This window comes from Oculina patagonica, chromosome 4 (assembly GCF_052425735.1).
Source record: "Oculina patagonica isolate OP01 chromosome 4, crgOcupat, whole genome shotgun sequence".
NCBI classification, from domain to species: Eukaryota; Metazoa; Cnidaria; class Anthozoa; order Scleractinia; family Oculinidae; genus Oculina; species Oculina patagonica.
This window is the reverse complement of record NC_135761.1, coordinates 613,748-633,576: the sequence shown is the minus strand read 5'-3', so window position 1 is coordinate 633,576 and position 19,829 is coordinate 613,748. Positions and strand designations below refer to the sequence as shown.

The 19,829-nt window shown below is 37.6% G+C and overlaps 1 protein-coding gene across 2 annotated transcripts; it reads left to right on the top strand.

The window, feature by feature from the left end:
* Positions 1 to 2,775: 2,775 nt before the first annotated feature.
* Positions 2,776 to 18,159, top strand: LOC144649024 (uncharacterized). 2 transcript variants are annotated; one of them, XM_078508482.1, is made up of 6 exons: positions 2,776 to 2,916; positions 5,102 to 5,451; positions 6,164 to 6,773; positions 7,600 to 7,796; positions 14,221 to 14,511; positions 16,275 to 18,159. In XM_078508482.1, exons 2-6 carry the CDS (start codon positions 5,112 to 5,114, stop codon positions 17,738 to 17,740), a joined length of 2,904 nt encoding a protein of 967 aa, XP_078364608.1. In that variant the 5' UTR covers positions 2,776 to 2,916; positions 5,102 to 5,111; the 3' UTR covers positions 17,741 to 18,159. The 2 variants fall into 2 exon arrangements, with proteins under 2 accessions (XP_078364608.1, XP_078364607.1); XM_078508481.1 differs by having other exon boundaries at positions 7,600 to 7,838.
* The last annotated feature ends 1,670 nt before the right edge of the window (positions 18,160 to 19,829 follow it).

Below are 19,829 nucleotides of genomic sequence, written 5' to 3'. Positions count from 1 at the left end.
TTTCATTATTTCTCGAGCTTGGTTTCTTTACAACTTACGTCAGCAGAGAATAATCACTTAAATGAGATGTTGTCTTATTGAGAATTGTCGGTGACACGTCCTTGAGAGCGGATATCAAAAACACAATGCCAGCACTAAGACCACTATGGAAACCAATTAAAAACAAAAAAACTTTGTACGCAGTTGGTTTATGAAGCCTTTTAAAATTAAAGAAAGTTGGTTCAGTAAACTTTAGAGTAACTCAGTTTTTCTGAGTACAATTATCTTTCTACCTATGAAACTTGTGATAATAACTACATTCATTGAATGTTATTTAAATCTTTTCCTACTTCCGGTTTTTCTTTTCAAACAAATTCTCATATCTCAGTGTACTTTATGTAGGAGATGCTAATTATGGCTTTCTTATATTGGAAACTTAGTTTTATATCTACTCCGAACGGGTATAATTATTATATAACAAAACTACTCGGATATCTTTTTTATTGGCGTTTAAACAGCTTTAATCTCAGTTTAATGTTCTAGTTTTTTATAGACTGTTGTTTAGTTTTTTTTAGATAGGTTTTCTTGATCCTGATTTCTTTAAAACACGTAACTAAAATCAAACAACATTACTCCTTTCCAATCAAATTAAACAAGGCACCATGACAGTACTGAATGAAACAAAAGCCCTCAGTGACCCTGACACGACCACAGCCCGCTCGCAGGGCTCCTTGAACGAACGCTTTCTAAAATCATTCCAAGAAATACTAGTCTCAGTATTACATCAAGTGTTTTGTTGATACATCAACCTCCTTGCCTTTTTCTACATAAGTACATGCACATTATGGACAAGTTCAAAATCAGAAAGCTATGTTAGGCTGAAGGCCGAGCCTCTGTTGCTTACATTGTATGCCCCCCCCCCCTCCTTACCCCCTCCCCAATAAAATGCGCGAGGAATCCAGAAATGTCCGGCAATTCGCTGCAAAACAAAGTAAGAGATAAGTTTCCTTTTATATTCCACAAAAAAAAACACCTGTAAAGGTTACAGTGGTTGCTTGCCCTCTATTTAAAGAACTATTATGCCATGGCCAAACGGTAACGAAAAGTGGACGCAAGTAATCGCAGGTTGAACTTGCGTACAGACTTGTGTTGGCTAGGCAAACGGACGCAAGTTTACTCGCAAGTGCAAGCAAGTTCTGAAAAAAAAAAAAAAAAAAAAACAAATTCCAATGTTACTTCGCGCGCTGCAAGTCAGTACTTGAAGTAAACAGTAAGATTTGCGTTGTCTTGCGTTGGGTGGCCAAACGGTGAAAAACTTGCGTTGAATTGCGTGCAAATTTGATCTCGACCAAAGTGAACGTAAGTCATCGCAAGTTGATGCAAGTGCACGCAAGTCCTGTCAAACGGAGACGCAAGAGTACGCAAGTTGAACACTGCGTCTACTTGCGTCTCCGTTTGGCCAAGCTTTTATTACACTTTATTATATTCACCACTGTTTTGCTTTCAGACGGCGGACGGAGAGCGTATCTCAGCCTCCTTATAGCATATCGGTTTTCTCCAGTCGGAGACAGAGTAGACGTGAATCTTCAGCTGAATACACAAAGCACAGTTCTTGTCAAATAAAGAAACAAAAGTGCAACAGGTGAAAAGAAACACTCGGACCGACGTAACGGTATAACAATAATGGGCTTCACTTATCAATGTGCTCATTAATAGCAATCGTTATGGCTTCCTTTGTGGTGAATTGCTATTCTCAAGTGTATGTGTTAAATAATTTTTTCTTTCATTTTCCTATTCTTCTGTTTGGTATAATAGAGATGTTTCGCATAAGACCACTCCATATGCTAATCATCTACTATTAGTGGATTTAGTAGAATTACCCAGGAGACCAGTTTTTCCTACAGTTTTGATTGCAAAGGAACATGCACAAGCCGTTGTTTTTGTTCAAGACGATCATTTTCCTGTCAATAACAATGAAACCGTTCTATTTTGCGCAGAAATGCGACGGGCAAAAAAGAAAAGCAACAACAACAACAACTAACGGCTGGGCCATGACTCGCAGTCTTTGATAAAAAATTCTTGCGAATCGTGATTATGTATGCGCTCATGCATGTTTCGTGTTACCTCACACAAAATCATCTTTATTTCCGAATTCTTTGTCATATTCCCACTGGAATCACGGTTAACTTTTAATGAAAAATCTTACTCGAATCTTTCGCTTTTTTACGTTCACTCAACTTTACTTTTGCACAACATGCCTCTGTGCGATAGTTGACTGGCAGAAACCACATAGGATGGCGCCATAAGTTTTCAACTGCTAGGTTGTTTTTTTAAAACGACAATTTAACAATCTGCCCAACAAAGTTCTGTTCACCTCCTTTAAACAAAGCAAAGGGTAGTCTCCTGGCTATTTCTGCTAAATCCACTAATAGCGGATCATTAGCGTATGGAGTGGGCTTATGCGAAACATCTCTAATGAGTGTATTCTTTGATCTTTGATCTTTTTCAGTGTTTCCTTGCTGCTGCTATGTAACTTCAGGTCCGGCTTGTTTTGCTTTGTGGTACCGGCAATTTTTTTCAACAAAATTGCGTTAAAATGCTATTTTTGTTTTCGTGAAAATCAGCAACAGTAAACTGAGAGATTGATTTTAACAAAAAGTCTTGCTTTCTTTATGAAATGGGGCCCCAGACCCTTTGGGGCGTAGCCGGCGCCGAAAAAAGGCTTGCTGGCAGCGGTCTTTCCCAACAATAAAATCCCATAATAGTAACCACGTTGTCCTCTCAGTCAGTTCGCTTCGTTCGCTTCTTCTTGCGGTGTCCTCAGTATTTTTACCTTTCTCTATGCATTGACAAGTATTTTTAACGTTTTCTCGCTTGCTGGAGATTCAGTGCAAAAGGAAGACTGTTTGCGGGTTACAGAAGGTTCGCTGAACCAAGGTAAATATGGTCTAAATACCGGTATTACTTAGCACACATTTGAGCGAGCGCGTGGTCTTTCGAGATTACTCTTCCGTCAAGCCACTTTTCAAGTTGACACATTGCATTAGATCGTGACAGGATCGTATGATATGGCGACTTATTTTTTCTCTTTACTACTTATATAAACAGAGACGTATTCCTAAAAATATGTAAGAAACGAAACGTTCATACGTTCTGTTTTAAAATAGTGCGGCCGGCTTTGCATTAAGGTGGCTCCATAGGGTTTCTTGACCGCGCGAAGAATGGGTACGAAAGGGCGAGCTTGAAATGCCGGCAAATCAAAACAAACATGGCGGCTTCACGCGAGCGTGAAATTTTCGGCGAGAAAACGCGAGACTTGCTTCCTGCCAATGAAACAACACCCGTGCTTTCCTGTGTGGATCAGATAAAAGAGTTTACAACACCCTAAAAAGGTGTTTACAACGTCCGCGGTGCTTCTGGCCGCTTTTGTAAAGTTCGTACGATCGAAAGTAAAAGAGAAAATAAAGAATAGTCTCCGCGATTGTGAGATACTTCGAGCAGAATTTCAGAGATTCTGCTACATAAAGGATTAAGGTATGTCTCTAACTAACCTTTGGGTTAACAGATATTCGCACAAAAACCGACAACAACGGGGAACGCTCGTCTTTACACATCAACTCGTATGGTTCGAAAGTTCGCGCATGCTCAAATAGCGATCTTGGACAATTTCTATTCTGATGACGTAATTGTTATTCGGGCGAAAATTGAAAATTTCCCCTGGTATTTACTAGAGTTTCCTTCGGTGAAATTCCTTAAAATTTGGCATAGATGTGATACCTTTTTAACTGCCCTTTTTGCCGTTTTTTTAAAAAAATTTGTAAGCCAGTTTTTTTGCTTAGTCAAAAAAACACAAAATAACCAAAAACGCAAAAACGACCTGGACAACCCCTACTTTTTTTGTTTTTAAAAGTTACTTCTCATCAGTTTCAATCCGTTGAGAGAATTTCAAAAATTTTCACCGAAGAAAATTAAAGAAATTTAAGATCAAAGCCATAAAAACACCAAAAAATAGGACTTTTTGAGTAGATGTAGCTAAAAAACAAAGGCCTTTATTTTAAAAAAGAATAATGCACAACATATTTTAGCCTTTGCTTTTAATATTTCGGCAGCTTATATGTAACTAGTTTAAAAAATAACGCGAAAATGATCTCTTGATGGGTATCACTTGTGCGCGCGCCGTAATATCTCAAAACCCTATGGAGCCACCTTAAAGCCGACAGTTCACTGCAGACCACATGTGCTTCCTTCGCGATACGGGATCCGGGAAATGCTGTAGGATACACCTGCACTGCTTTATAAAGCTCGCGCTTTCATGCTTCAGAAAGACAAATAACAGTTTTAGACTAAGGACTTAAATAAGATTTGACCGAAGTGGGTGGCGACCTTTGTGTGTCACCCGTCGGAGAGCAATATAAGAAGCTGAAAACATCTTTTCCTTTTCCTCCCGGTATTGAAGAAGACATATTGCCTCAAATTGTAGCGTAGCCTACTGCTAACATAGTCATTCCATACTCAAAAAGTTTGACTCCTTTGATCAAAAATATAAAAGTGTTTAAAACATATATATTTTTATTTGTATCATCTTCATGGTATCCTTCTGTGAACTTTGAAAAAAGCATGAAAATTTTTCTTCGCTGCATTTTAGCTGGTGGAAAGAGTTAAATTTCACTTCTGGTTACGTGAAAAACTGTGCAAAGTGGTAACTAAGGGCTGGCCGAGACATGATGTTAAATTAAGAATTTACTTGAGAACCAGGGATGGATTTTTGAAAAAATCCTTCCCTGGCTACTGTTCAAGGAGATATGGTACACATATGTTTTTGGACTTTCAAGTGGGTGATTTTGCTGCGATAGGTGTTTTTTGAGGCCATTGTTGGTTGATTGCTGGAAATGAAAAAGTTCTACTATCAAAAAGACAAAAAACTGTTTTAGGTTTTTGGGAATGGTGGTGTTTTTATTGCACAATAAATATTGTGCCCTCGGTCTATTCAACTGAAAAGCTATGTCATCTAACTTAGGAAGTCCAAAAGTTCATTTGAAAAGTAAACAATTGCGACCTAGTGCAGCATTTTCTATTTTTCACAGTTTGTCTTGTTGGTAATTAGTTCTTTTTTTGTTTCCAGTATTAGCAACATGAGTTCTGATCAAAAAATGGCACCCAATGATAAGAAAGACACCAGATTCCGCGATAGTCGTAAGGGATCCCCAGACAGATGGGGCAAGCCAGGGAGGCGCGATAGTACACCACCCAAAGAAACCAACAGAGATGACCCCCACTCTCTTCGTTGTCGAGTCTTCATCGGCAATCTTCAGATGAGTCGCAAGGAACTTGAAGACATTTTTTCTCAGTACGGCAAAGTGGTGGGCTGTTCTGTGCATAATAACTACGGCTTTGTGCAATTTGAAGATGAAAAATCAGCAGACGATGCAGTTGCAAAAGAAAATGGCAAATTTTATAATGGGAAACGAGTAGGTGAGTCGCTCAGAGCTGAGAAGAGCTGCCTTCCCATCATAAGAGCCAATCTTTCTTTCAGCGGGCAATATAATGCATTCAGCTTTATGTTAATATAATGTAAATTTCCTTCTTCCTGTGTTATAAGTTTGTCTCTGCAATGTATAGTACATTGTAGTATTGCTATAATATAAGTGGGCATATATAAACAAAAGCCTCCATTTGGGGCGAAATAGGCCCTGATATTTGTCCGCAGACATTATCTGTTCCGAGAAGCAAACAGTTTTCCGAGAGCAAAGCTCGAGGAAAACTCTAAACTTTGAGGAACAGATGATGTCCAAGGACAAATATCAGTGGATATTTTTGAAGCCAAATGGAGGCTATTTCATTAATTATCCTTCAAATGTTTTTATGCAAGACCATTCAGTTTTGAGAGACCTTTTTTTCAAAGGTTTCAAACGTGAAAGTAATTCTGTCGCAAAAGTCTGTTGAAAATGTTCAGGTCTATTCAATTTGTCAATTTACTTGGAATAAAAACTTAACTTGGAATGTAAATCGCAAATTTTGTAAACTGGGGAATAACACTTGGGAGATACATCTAATATTCCCCAGTTTTGGCTTGATCATGTGATGTGTTTTTTAACCAATTGCAAGCGTAAAATATTTGATGGATTATAAATAGTTGTATTTATTACACACCCAGTGATCATAGTTTCTTTTTTCCTACATGTAGATGTCAATCTAGCTGGTGATAGAAGAAAGGAAAAAATGGATGACAGGCCACGTGACAGAGACTCCAGACCACCATTTCCCTTCAACAGAAGAGAACGTGACTTTGATCGTGATGGAAACAGACCATTTAGAAAATCTCCACCCCGAGAGAGACCAAGGTTCGAAGATTACGATCGTTTCCCCTCACGGTTTGAACCTCCTTTTGATCGACGTGGAAGGTCCCCATCTCCACCTCGAAGAATGGAGGACCGTCCTTATGGTAGAAATGACGATTATTACATGCGAGAGAGATACAGAGATGAACCCCCGCACAGAGAACCATATCCAAGGCACTTTGAGCACAGAGGAGAACCATTTGACAGAGATCGCAGGGATCCATACGATTCTCCAAGGGGTCCATACCCTGAAAGAAGAGATGAACGCTATGATCGTTATGATTCATATGGTAGGGAAGGACGTGATGGCCGTGATTACCCACGTCCTGATGAATATCCAGGTCCCGCTAAGAGGCCAAGAATGGGGTATGACGGCCCAGATGAGACATACAGCAGCAGCAAGAGTATAGAGGCACCTACTGACTGTGTTATAGTTGTGATGAATAAACAACAAAGGTAAATAACAAATGTAATTCTAAGGGCACTGTAGAAGGTAGTAGAACATCTGTTTGAAAGTTGTTTATAATTAAGATCAGATATTCAATCTACGGCCATGGTTAAAATTTCCTTCGTTTTTACTCGATGAATTATTGATGACTTTATTTTCTATTTGAAACACTGACTGACTATGATTCAGGCAAATTATTTTGCTGTTTCATGCACACAATTTTGCTGTTGTTGGTTTAAAAACAATGACCTTCAACATTCACAGGTGTGCAAAATCAACCTGCGATTAAATTAGCAGCTGTGAAAACAATAATGTCCACAGCTGTCAGTCATCTTGCAAACATTTGTATGTTGCATGTTACTTGTGTGATTATCATTTCAAGCCCCAAAATACGTTTTTTTCCTTTGTCATTTTTTGCCAAAGAGTTTCTTCTGTTGTTATTGGTAATTGATGTCGAGAGTCACACTCTGAAGATGACTTCCACTAAGGTTGTCGAAATGTCAGTCACCAACAACAGTTCTTTTAACATCTTTTCCCACCTGGACAATCACACTGTCAACCCTCTCAAGTTTTTTTTTTTTCTTAAGTGGCCACTGACTGCTAAAGCTTGGTCACCAGTGAAGAATTTTTAGTCGCCAAATGTAAGCTCACGCTTTCAATCCTTGTTCTCAATTTTAGTCGCCAGGCTGGCGACTTTGGTTCCAATTTAGTTGCCAGCCCCAAAATGTTAGTCGCCATGGCAACTAAAATGGTCTTAAGTCGGAGGGTTGACTTTTTGAACTAACAGTTTCAGTAGAAACTAATCCCAGTATCTGTATTTTTCCTTTCATCCAGAGGTTATGCAGAAATGGTACAAAGAAGACTGAAGTCTGTAGGATTGGTGGTAGAACTCCACTTCCATGGTACACAACCAATAATGGAGCTTTTAGATGACGTGGCTCGCCGTGGTGTTTTGTATGCTATAGTGATTACCAGCCAGCATGAGGTGCATCGCTCGGTGACTGTCAACATTCTGCATGGGACTCCACAAGGTAAAGAACAAAAACTCCTTGCAGGGATAAAGCAACACAATGGTAAGGGGTTTATAGGAAAGAAAAAAATTATTCAAACAAATATTTATAAAAATGGGAGGGAATGGAAGGGCATTAGACTCTCAGTGGTCAACTCTTGGCTGCTCTCATCAAATATGAACCTTCTTGAGAATTTTTGCTTGTGCACTACATTTTTGTACATGAGTTTTTTTTAACTCTTATGTGCTCTTATACTTATTAAGCCACACTGAAATGTTAAGTAGTGAGAGATCAACTCACAACATAGTTTTTTCAACTCTTGTGTGCTCTTATACTTGTTAAGCCACACTGAAGTGTTAAGAAGTGAGAGAACTCTTGGCAACTCCTATCTTCATTTAACCTAGGCTAAAGAGCTTCCTTCTCAGCATTTATCTCATCTGTTATGTGTACATTAAACGGAGCAGAGAATACTCCACCTTATCATTGAAACCCAGTCTCTGTAACTGATGGCATGCATGATGAAAATGCATGGTAATGTTCACATATCCTAGCATGCTGTAAACACATGGGTAAGTTTGGGAAAATTGGATTTTTTTGTGAACCCAAGCTGTGGGCAAGGGTGTACACACAACATTTGTGTGAGTACCTGCGAACTAATTTTAGTATTAAGTGGCTATATTTACAGTGAGAAATGCAACCTTCTAATGCCTTAGTCATTACATTACATATAACCTCATAAATCAGCCAGTCATTCAATATAAGCATGCATTACAAAGTTGCATACATATACACTGTACTGTTTGAATTATTGTACACTGTACATAACAATCTTATACAATGATGTTCAGTACTTCACAGTCTATGGGCAAACAGCATATTTATACATTATAGGGTCAGTAGTCTTAAATCAAGATACTTGCATGTACCCGTGTCAAGGTACATACATGTACATGTACCCTCTGTAGTTTTGTTTGATTTGTTATATGTAAATCTTCCACATCACAATCTAACATAGCATTACATACATGTACAGTGAAGTTTTTAATATGCATTCTGAAACTGATTGACCAAAAAATCATTACAAAAACACACAGAATATTTTGTTATTAAATTCATGATCCTTAAAATATTAACTTCACTTTCCACTGATTATACCTTTCATGTTAGTTCTGAAAATTTGGAAGTCCAGGTGTTAATCACGGCAACACCCTCACTGTATTTGAGGATTTTCTTTTTTTGTTGTTACATTGTCTGCTTAACAATGTATTTGATATTTTCAGGCGTACATGTAATTTGTGTAGGAACATGTAATTAGAAAATGAGCGTTTTCTTTTCAAGCTTACAATGCAAATTGCGAGCTCCCTGACTAAAAATCTGCATTCTAATGTCAACTGATCGGCCGCCTGTGTGACGTTTCAAAAGGGAAATCCTTCTCCCTGATGTAAGTTGTCACACGATTACGTGGTTTGCTTCATGTCGAAGTAGAAACGTATCACAATCAGTCTTTCAATAGCTAACATGTAAACATAAAACAGCATTTCAAACTGAAATGAGAACTCATTTGAATCATTCTCAAGTGAAGTTATTATGATATAGGTTTGTTTTAATTTGTTTTGTCTAATTTCACTTTTCTATCTTGCTGCATCTTCATTGTTGTTTTGGTCTTGCTTGCTTGTTGCTTTTGTGTAATTTGCCTCTTATGTTATACGATTAATTCTAAAATACAAAAATAATATTAATTTGGAAAGCTGCATTGAACACCATTATCTGTTTTGATATAAGCGATGGCTGTAAACATTTATAATCATTCCATGAATTGTCTGGAGTTGAAATGTGGTGGCCCCTGCTTCCATCAGGGCAAGGTTGCAAACTGCTATCTGATTTGATTGTCAACTGAGTGTTTATTTATGCTCTAAATTCCCCATATGTTTCTCATCCTGCAAAAGGTAACTGCTTATTTTTATAAGCAGGTGAATAATATTGTTGTCCTCAGTGAGTAACATCGAGAAAGAAATGAATGGTGAATTATGTTATACAAGTTATTATTGTTATTATCATTATTATTGTTGTTATTATTATAAAAAGTGACTTGCTTTACAAATTATTGTTATTATTATTACTATTATTATTATAATATTCATATTGATGAATAATTTCTTTGAAATAGATTTTGTGATGAAAATTAGTAATACGGTGTCACAATGTTTGGAACTCTCCAAGGTCATCCGACAACAAGCTGATTGCTTTATGTTAAAGGTGTTTTTACGACTGAACCCGACACTCAACAAACAGTAGATCAGATCTTTCTTTTTAAATAAGTTGTATTACTGTTTTATTGTTTCATTGTTTTATGTCCTTGCTTTTCTTTATAAATATTTTATTACTTATCTTGACATATTTTATCACATATTGGCATTCCTGGCATTCTTACCTGCTTTAACTATTTGTAACTGTTAGTAATATATTTATGCTATTATTATTATTGTTATTATTATTATTGTTATTATTATTTTATTATTATAGATATGCCTGTTTACTCAATCTATAAATAAGAAAGTATCTACTGCAATATGATGTACGTACATTGTTTGTAAGTTTTATTTGTGTTTGCAGAAATCATATTTTGTAAGCAATATTATTATAATTATTACAATAATAATAATTATCTGTCTTACTTTAGCTACAAAATGCAAACACACTTCCATGAAGTACTGTTTTGTTAAACCACTTCAATTTCGACATACCTGTATATTTATTCTGTTATGTGTTATGGCCAGCTAACATACATGTGGGTTTAAAGTAATCCTCTCACTTTTACTTGGATTTTTGTGCAACAACATGTAAGGTTATTTGTCCAGTTTTGCCTAACTGTTTGTGGGTAAAAATAATATTAATAAATTGCTGTGTTCCCTATCTAATATTTTTTCTCCAAAGTCTGTGGTAGACTATGGTACAGACTGTTGTCTGATTTGATTGTCAATTTAGTCCCACATTATTGCTCAAAATCTCCTATAATGTATTTTTCTCAGGCTTCAAAACCTAATTATGTTTACTTGTATTAAAAAACGAGCATTGCAATGTCAATGTAGTTGTTGTTCACAGTGATTAAGGTTGAGATTTGTGTCACAAAGAGTACACCGGGCTAGTTAGGAAGTGAATGGTTAATGCAGTTTTATAAAAAAAAGTTTGTCTGACTTTAACTTCAAGATGCAAACACACTTCCAATATACACTTTTTTGTTTTAACATTTTTCATTTCAACAAAAACCTGTACAATCTGGCAGCCTTTTATTGATTCCCATTAATGGTCATTCAGGTCATCATCTTTCTCAAGTATATTCCTTTGTAATGCTAACTACATTCTCCTTTTAATAGTAAGTCAATAAGAAGTTTGTCCTTCCTGTTCCGTGATGGAAGGTTGCTTACAAATGCCGAAGAGTGGGAAATGTTGATATCATCAGCAGAGCAGTAAACAGTCTGTGTAGTGCATCAATGTACTTAATTGTACTAAAAACCTTTTACTGACTCCAGAACATCTGCCCTTTGTGGGTTTAATCCTTTTGAGTGTTAGCAACTTTTGGCTGGATCTCTTCACACTTACACATCTATTGTTGTCCAGTTTTCACCATAATGTGGAAGCAAGCAATTTTGTTCCTTCATTTTGTCCTTTCTGACTATTGACAATGTAATTGGTCACAACGATAAGCAGGCAAAACTAATTTCAGAACTGAGAAACATTACTTACACTTACAATAGTTCAGTTTTGAAATAAAGAGAAATAGTGTATTACTAAATTGATCATTGCTAAATAAAGGTATAGACTGTAAACAACCCATTACAAGTAATATTTCATGTAAGCCAGAGCAGATATATCACTGGAATTCCCCACAATCCTTTCAACCCCTGAAGATTATTTTGCAATACTTTCTTTGGCTGTCTGGAAATACTACACTGCGAAGCTACTGGTAATATGAAATCCTTTTGAAACAAAATTGAAAGTTGTACGTATAAAGTCTCTGAGTCATAATGGCAACAATAGTTATTTTTTAGTTGCAAATTAATGTGTTGAAGTAAAGAATGTCAGTAATAATATTCTTACTGTTAATGTATTTTTTAGCAAACAAATAGCATTGTACAACCCTATTGGCTGCTTTGGAATTTTAAGTATACCCACTTAACTTGCTCTGCTATGGTTTTAGACCTTTTGAAAGGTGACGGGAGTTGGTATCTTTCTGTTTCTAAAAAATTCACAGCTGAATACAGCTACACACATTGTTACAATGACACTGAACCACCACTTTCCTTACAGTTCAAGAGATCTACAATGTAGTCTTTTGTAAATCAGGTGATGTGAATAATGCACTGTACATGTGTATTAGGGAGGACCATATAATAAACTACTGGGTCACCAGTAAACTATGTTACCCTCGTTAAATAAAGTCTAATCATTATCATTATTATTATTATTAATATTATTATTATTATTATTATTATTTTTATTGCTACTAGTATGCACAATCAGTCATTCCTTTGTAACTACCTGCTGTGTTTGTGCTTCCTCAAAGCAGCAGTCTGATTATCATTGACGACAAGTAACCCTTTAAATTAATTATTTGTAGTTTCAAATTGTAATCATGTTAGTATTCTCTTTGTTATTATTTGTTATTGGATATTTTGTAACATTTGGCTAAAATTTTGGTGTATTACAACACACAGTGACAATGCATACCTTGATTATTTGAGTTAGTGCCTAGGACACTTCTTCATTTTTGGAGCTGAATGAAGAACATATTGATTTCCTTTTTTATTATTTAAACTAGTGAATGTGTAAAATGAAAGAGAAATCTTTCATTGAAGGAATTATGCTCTCACTTTAATTTACAGTGGAGACACTTTTTTCACATTATTCCTGCATTACAAAAGAACTGGTCTTCTTGTGAGAGACCAGTTCTTTTGTAATGCTGGAATGATGTGAATAGTTCAGAAAGAAGATAACCATGGATAATCTTAATGTACATTTATGGCATAGTAATTGAAACTGAATAGAGACACTGTTTGGAATATGGGCACTCACATAATGGGAGTGCTTATTGGTATAGAGGACCTTTATTAGAATAGGGGCACTTATTATTAACAAAAGCACATTTTAAGGGGGCACTTATTGGATGGAGGGGTGAGTTGAATTGAACCTTTACCATAAATGGGTTTTCTTTAGTGTTTTTTTTGTAGCTTCTCTATACAAGTTTTTTTGTAAACATGCACACACCATTCAAACAAACAGGCAACGTGACACCAGTACAATTATTGATTTTGTTAGTGTGGAGTGATTTTTGTTGTGTTTGTGCTGATTTTGTATGTAGGAGACAGAAGTTTATGATGAGCATTTTGTTAAAAAGAATTACAGTAAAAACCCACATTTAGGAACCTAAAATTCAAGAACTTGTTAGGCTAAAAATTTTAAATTTTAAATCCTCTTTTCATAAGAACCGATTTAGCCTAAATTTTTTTAAAGGTTCTTATTTTACAAAAAATGAAGGCACACATGAAAATACAGAAAACGAATTTTAGTCTAGACATGCATGCTAGTATTTAAGGAAGATAAATTTACTGTATGCCTATTCTAGATAATTATTAAATACAGCAATATATTCCATATCACATAATGCCCTGTAGTAGTTATCTGTGCTGATCACTTGCACCCCTATCAAATTAAGAACCTATTTAAGAACCTAAGTAGCCTAAAATCTCACTAAATACCATTTCTTTATAGAACCGTTTTAGGCTAAGCTGGAGAAATCTAGGTTCTTATGTGGTTTGTACTGAATATTGAAGTTCCCTGCTCCAAACAACAAAGTTTTTATTAAGTGGGAATTAGTACTGGCTAGCCCATGGAGTGGTGGCTATTTGTCCACTGTTTACCAAAGACCAACAACAAACTCTACCCAGATATGACCCATGGTGCGGGATTCGAATGCGGGTCACATTGGTGGGAAACAAGCATTCTCACCTCTGCACCATTTCTGCTCCCCAGGGATGGCACAGTTTAATATGCAGTGTTACCTGGCTATGCAATGTCAGATGTAAACACAAAGCTTAAAGTAACACTGATTGTAATATATTCTTTTAAAGCAAGTGGTGATTTGTGTTGCAATGTTGATAATGCGTACTTCTATTATTGACCTGAAACTGATTTGCTTCAAACCAATGAAGGCATATTGAGCTTTTAATAAATTTTACAGTACTCATGCAACACAAAACAAAATTTTACCATTTCACATTTAAATTTTACTTGACATTAAACATTTCAAGGCTGCCAATGTTGTTGGTAAATCCATTGATTCAAGCACACACACGTTACAAAGAAGTGTGGAAGCACTGTAACTTGTTATTTCTTTTTTCATGTTTTTGTCTTGTTTCAACTTCAAACCCATTTTATCTCCACACAGAGCATAGAAACATGCCTCTCGATGATGCTATGAGACTCGTTGGACAAAATTTTGATCAGTACATGCAAGATCTACGTGAACGTGCAAAAGGTAGCAGTACACAAGACAGTAGCAAGGACACAACAGCTGCAGTTCCCAAAGATGAGAAGACCAATGACATAACGGCGCTTTTGAGCAAAGCAGCCACCGGTGCAAGTCTTTCTGCAGATCAGCTAACAAAGCTGATTGACAACTTGTCTAAACGCCAAGAAGAAGTTCTGGGAAGCTCTACATCGGCTAATGGCAAAGGAGGTAAAAACCCAAGGCATGATTTTTTATCTGCTGTCAAGGGGATTTTGACAACACTGTCTCGGCAACTTTTCGGAGCCATCTTTATTTTTTATCATTACATTTTTTGATTACAGTCAACAAAAGGTCAGCAAACACTTTTTCATGGTCTGAAACTGTCAGGGGAAAAACCTCAAATTTCTGCTCAACTGAGAAAAAAGTCAAAATAATTTAATTTTCTGTAATGCCAGGTTTGTTAACTTTTGCTTTCTACTCTGCGGTGTTTTACTAAGAAATACAAATCAATATATTGATTTTCGTCGGCAAGAACACATTGGGTCATAATATGAATACCGGTAATACAAAAAATTGTCAAAGTCTTCCATAGTAATGGTCTCAGGGTTTTCAAAACAAGCTGGCAACTGCCAGAGTTCTACCAGCTACTCTATTATATGTTGCCAGTTACTCCTGTTATAGCAACCAGCTTACAACAAATCACTCAGTGTTGTCACGGCCTATTCTTCCAGATGCTGATGCCTACTTCAAAACTTTTTATAAGCCTTGTTCTCTTTTTATTCTTAATCACAATCAAAGACTGTAAAAATGAGTTTATGAAGAGAAGAAATTTGCAATTTCAATTCTTAAAAATTTAGAAACCTTATAACACAAATTCCCCTTTGTCTCCAAAACAAAAAGTCGACAAAAGTCTTGAAATAGTGAACAGTATCAAATATATGCACCAATTTGAATTTGATTGAAACTCGTGTACGTTAATCTCATCCAATAATTACGAAATAACTGCCAATGAGGTACAGTGACATCCATTGTATCATTACTTTTATGTAGTTATGGAAACTAGTAAGTTTTATTTTCGAACAACAGAGCCGTGTATCCAAAAAGTAGAACTAATCAAAGAGAAGGAGGTGGTGGTGAAGGGAGGTGAAGGGGGGGGGGGGGGAACTGGAGGGTTATCAACAGAGGCAAATCCAGCAGAAATTGAATAATGTCAGTCCTCTAATTGCCAATTTACCATGGAATACAAAATGACCTTTCTTGAACTGCAAAGAAATTTCATATGGTTTTTATTGTGTTTAGCGTGCCCTTCAGAAAAGTCATCTTCATGCTACGTATTGAATTTTGATAGTGTAATTACACTGTAATGCATCGTTTACATCAGTCAATCTAGAATTGATTTAGTTTCTGTTCAGATGTTATTCCTTTATTATTCATTCATATTAGATTCTTTTAAAACAAACTTACCAAATCTACATGTGCCCAAAGTGCCATGTGTTGTTGAAGACCAAAATTGAATGTTAAATTTAAATTAAATAACAGTTAAATGAGCAAGAAGGAAAATCAACTTTAATTTTTTTTTAGTTTAACAAAATCTCTTGCTGAAATTTCTTATTCTGAAAGTTCAAAATGGGTAATGTTTATTTTATGGAGACATTCTGTACATGTTATCTGTGGCACTGAATCCCCCTTCAAAGAAACGTTATGGTAGCGTTACAAACGAGGACAATTTGATTCAAAAATTGTCCTACACCAAGTACCCCTGCCCATACCACTTAACTGTTTCATTCAAATTTATTAGGTTTTGACCTCAGTAAAAAGTCCAGAAGACAACTTAATGAAACCCAGAAAATTCTAAAATGACTTCATCTATTTTAGATACTTTGAAGCCGTTATATCCCATCACTTAAATAGTTTGGCTTTTGTTGGTTATCACACGTTTAATTTTGTTAACCGTTCATCATGGTTCCATTTGCACCCACTTGTCTTGCCAGGTATAACAACAAGTCAACCCAGCCAGCCAGCTGTGGATCCACAGTCCATCGCCAAACAACAAGCGGACCTTCAAGCAAAAATATTAAGCATTTTGAATCCTGGTGGAGGAGCGAAGCCTGCTGGTACCCCGAGTACTAGTAGTATGCTTTCTCAGCAGGCTAAAAATCTAGTTGGTGTTGCTGCACCAGCAGGTCAAACTCCAGCAAAACCGGCAGCACTAAGTACCACTGGAAAACCGATATTTCCACTGTATCCAGTCCAACAAAAACCAGCTGCAACCACGGCTGCTGGTGGTTATATGGCAGCACCAGCAATAGCAAGAGTTCCAGCAGGTGCGGCAGCAGCAAGGCCTCTGTCTTCCACACTAGCAAGTCAACCTGGAAAAGCTTATCAGTCAGCATCACCGTATGGTAGTACACCTGCAACTGTGGCTGGAAAGCAAGGAACGTCGTATCAATTCACCAAGCCTGGAGCCCCTGGAGTCCAAAGCACTTACACTGTGGGCTCTAATCAAGCTGGCGCAGCAGCTTCATCCAGTTCTGTTTATGGTTCCCAGGTAGCTCAGCCATCTCAGAACTACGCAGCTAGAACTCAGGCACAGTCTGGGAAGTTTGGTCATCCTCAGCAAACTGCAGCCACTACAGTTGCTCGCTCTCCAATTCCTGTTGTTTCCAAATTCAGCCCTGCTGGACAAGCCATTGGAACAGTTGGAGCACCAAGACCTGCTGTAAACTCTGCACCAAATGTTGGTCGTGGCGCACCCACCTCTGTCAGTGGTCCAAGGCCTGTCTCCAGTATTGCTGGAGGACAGGTAAGGACCCCATCTCCTGGTCTTGCCAGAGGAAGAGCTGGTTTACTGGGAGCATCTCCTACATCTGGAATTGGAGCTAGGGCACTTGCACCTGGGGCTGTGAGAACCCCATCACCATCAGGCGTACGCATGGGGGCTCCGCGAGGCCCCTCACCAGTGGGTAGAGGCACTGTAAGGACTCCTTCTCCTGCAGGCATTCCACGTGGAGCAGTCCCGGTTCGTGGTGCAGCAATTTCTGTTCGAGGTGGAGGATCTGGTGCTACAAGGCCGCCATTAACACAGGCAGGCACAGGTCTTGGAACTGCTACCCCTCAAACAAGGGGAGCCCTTGCTCAGCGAGGTGCTCCAGCAACACGTGGTATTCCAACGAGAGGAGGTCCACCTGTTCCAGCTCGTGGTACTCCAACAAGTCGTGGAGCTCCAGCTCCGCGTGGCGCTCAAGCCCCTCGTGGTGCTCCTCTTCAGCGTGGTGCTCCTTACATGCGTGGTGCTCCCAACAATCGTGGTGCTCCAATACGCCCAGTGACCCGTGGAGGTCCCTCTGGACAAGGAGGACCCATGAACCGTGGTGCTCCCAGAGGTCGATCTATGGTGCGTGGTGGCCCTCCATTTCGAGGTGGTCGTGGAAACCCAGGTGGATACGGTGGATATTGATAATGAAAATGATCAGGAACGTTGGACTTTTTTAAATGCAGCTTAATTTCGTGGTACCGAATGGACATTTGTTTTGTCGCAATGAGCGTGTCTTTTTTGTCAAGACTGTTAGTAGCATCATTCTAAAGATGTTATTTTGCTTTATTTACGTAAGTTAACCCGCTTTCTGACCATCACTTGGACATTTCAACTTCTGCATTTGTAAATTTTTATTGTAATTTTACAGTCGTAATCTTAGATCTTCTTGTCCATTTTTTAATGCCAAATGGTTAGTAGATGTAACTTATATCTTATTTAGCAAAGCTTTTGCAATTACGTTTTATGAAAGAAGAAGCAAACTGTAACATCTTAATTAATGCAAACCATTTCCAAGTTTGTTTTTCCAACATAAGTGATTAAACGTGAATGTTGATATGTCAGAGACGCGTAAGTTGTCCTTTTCTCCTATGCTGTGTGGAGTTCATAAATCCATTAAATAACAATTTTAATGTTTTTTCCCCCTAAAATTAATTGGTTATAGTATCACTATGTGCAAGCTACTACCTGTTAAGAACCTCTAGCCGCTTCCATTGGTTCCTTTGCCTTACAACCTCTTTGTACCTCACTGGCCCTATAACTGTAGCCCTATTTTGCACTTGTTTGTGTACCTCAATTGGCGCCTAAATAGTATATACCTCTATTGCGTTTTTGCATGGTTGGGGACGTTGCTATGATCAGTCATTTATTTTCTCACCTGTTGTGGTTCGTTAGCACCAACCTTTATTAACAATTCTTTTCGGCCAGAAGCTAATGGTCTTTGGGTCGTCGTAAAACAAACCACTGCACAGTAATGTCTATTTATTTGGCCATTGTGGCGTTAGTGGCTATTTTTCTCCATCATTATTTCGTTTGCATCACAGCTACCGCTACAGAACAATAGGTCTGTTAACGAAGGAAAAGGCCAAGGCCAGTAGAAAAAGGTCAGCTGTTGGACTGTCTTGTTAGCTTCCAAAATCGTGTTCGCATGATAAGCATCAGACGGTGGGCTTTATCTGTGAGCCTGTTGGGAGCTATTTACGTAATCATCCTCTTTCCCCTCAGCGTACCTGGAAATCCTAAGGCTAGTAGAAACAAACGAAATATGTAAGGAAATTGCTGTATTATGTCAACAAGACAAATACATTATCACAAAACCCATGAAACAATCAGCTGTAATAAAAATAACTCGTTCTTTTCCCCCTAACCTTATTTCCTTCGATCACACGTTATGTGAATATTTTTAGGTTCTTGTATTGATTTGCATTTTGCAGTGACTAAGTGACGCGACCCAATTGATGCGAACTCTGTGATCCTGTGTGTAGTTCTGTAAATCCTGCACAATACGATAATGCATTGATAAGATTTATTTACCTGAGGGTTGTAACCATGTATAATAAATCTTATAAATAATAAATAAATAAATAATGCATAAGGCACACAGGGCAATCATGTAAACCACGCACAACGAACACTCAATGCGGTTGCCACAGCTACCCCAAAATTCAATAGATTTTTCTCTCGTAATCACCTTTTTCTCTCGTCATTCACGAAGCCTAACATATTGACTTTGTAAGCAGCTGGTTACTGAAAAGATTTAAAATGGCATCGAATCATCGGGAATATATGCTCTCATATCAGTAATACCCCATCCCCTCATCCTCTCTTGGTAATACCTTACCTGATCTCCGAGTAAAATACTGTATATTGTAAAACGTTCCGATCTTCGTCAGTGCCAGTCGTACTTCCTCGTAGGTTCCTGTTACTGAATACTCTGCTACTAAATCAAAACGCTGTTGATGGTTTTCTTGTGATCAATGTAATTTGAAGAGCTTCTCGAAATCTAGCAATACAACCAGTAAACTGAGTATGTTGTTATTATGAGTAACGAGTAAACAGGTGAATCAACAACATAAGTACTGTAGTAGGACGCCTATAGCATGCAATGTCATTTCCTTTTTTCGCCTTTGTCTACAGATTGCTTTGTTTTTATCGCGGTGTCATTCTGATTTGGGCTAGTTTTTACAAACCCGTCCGTGGAAAGATCCGATTTTCTTTGTTATTTCTAAAGACA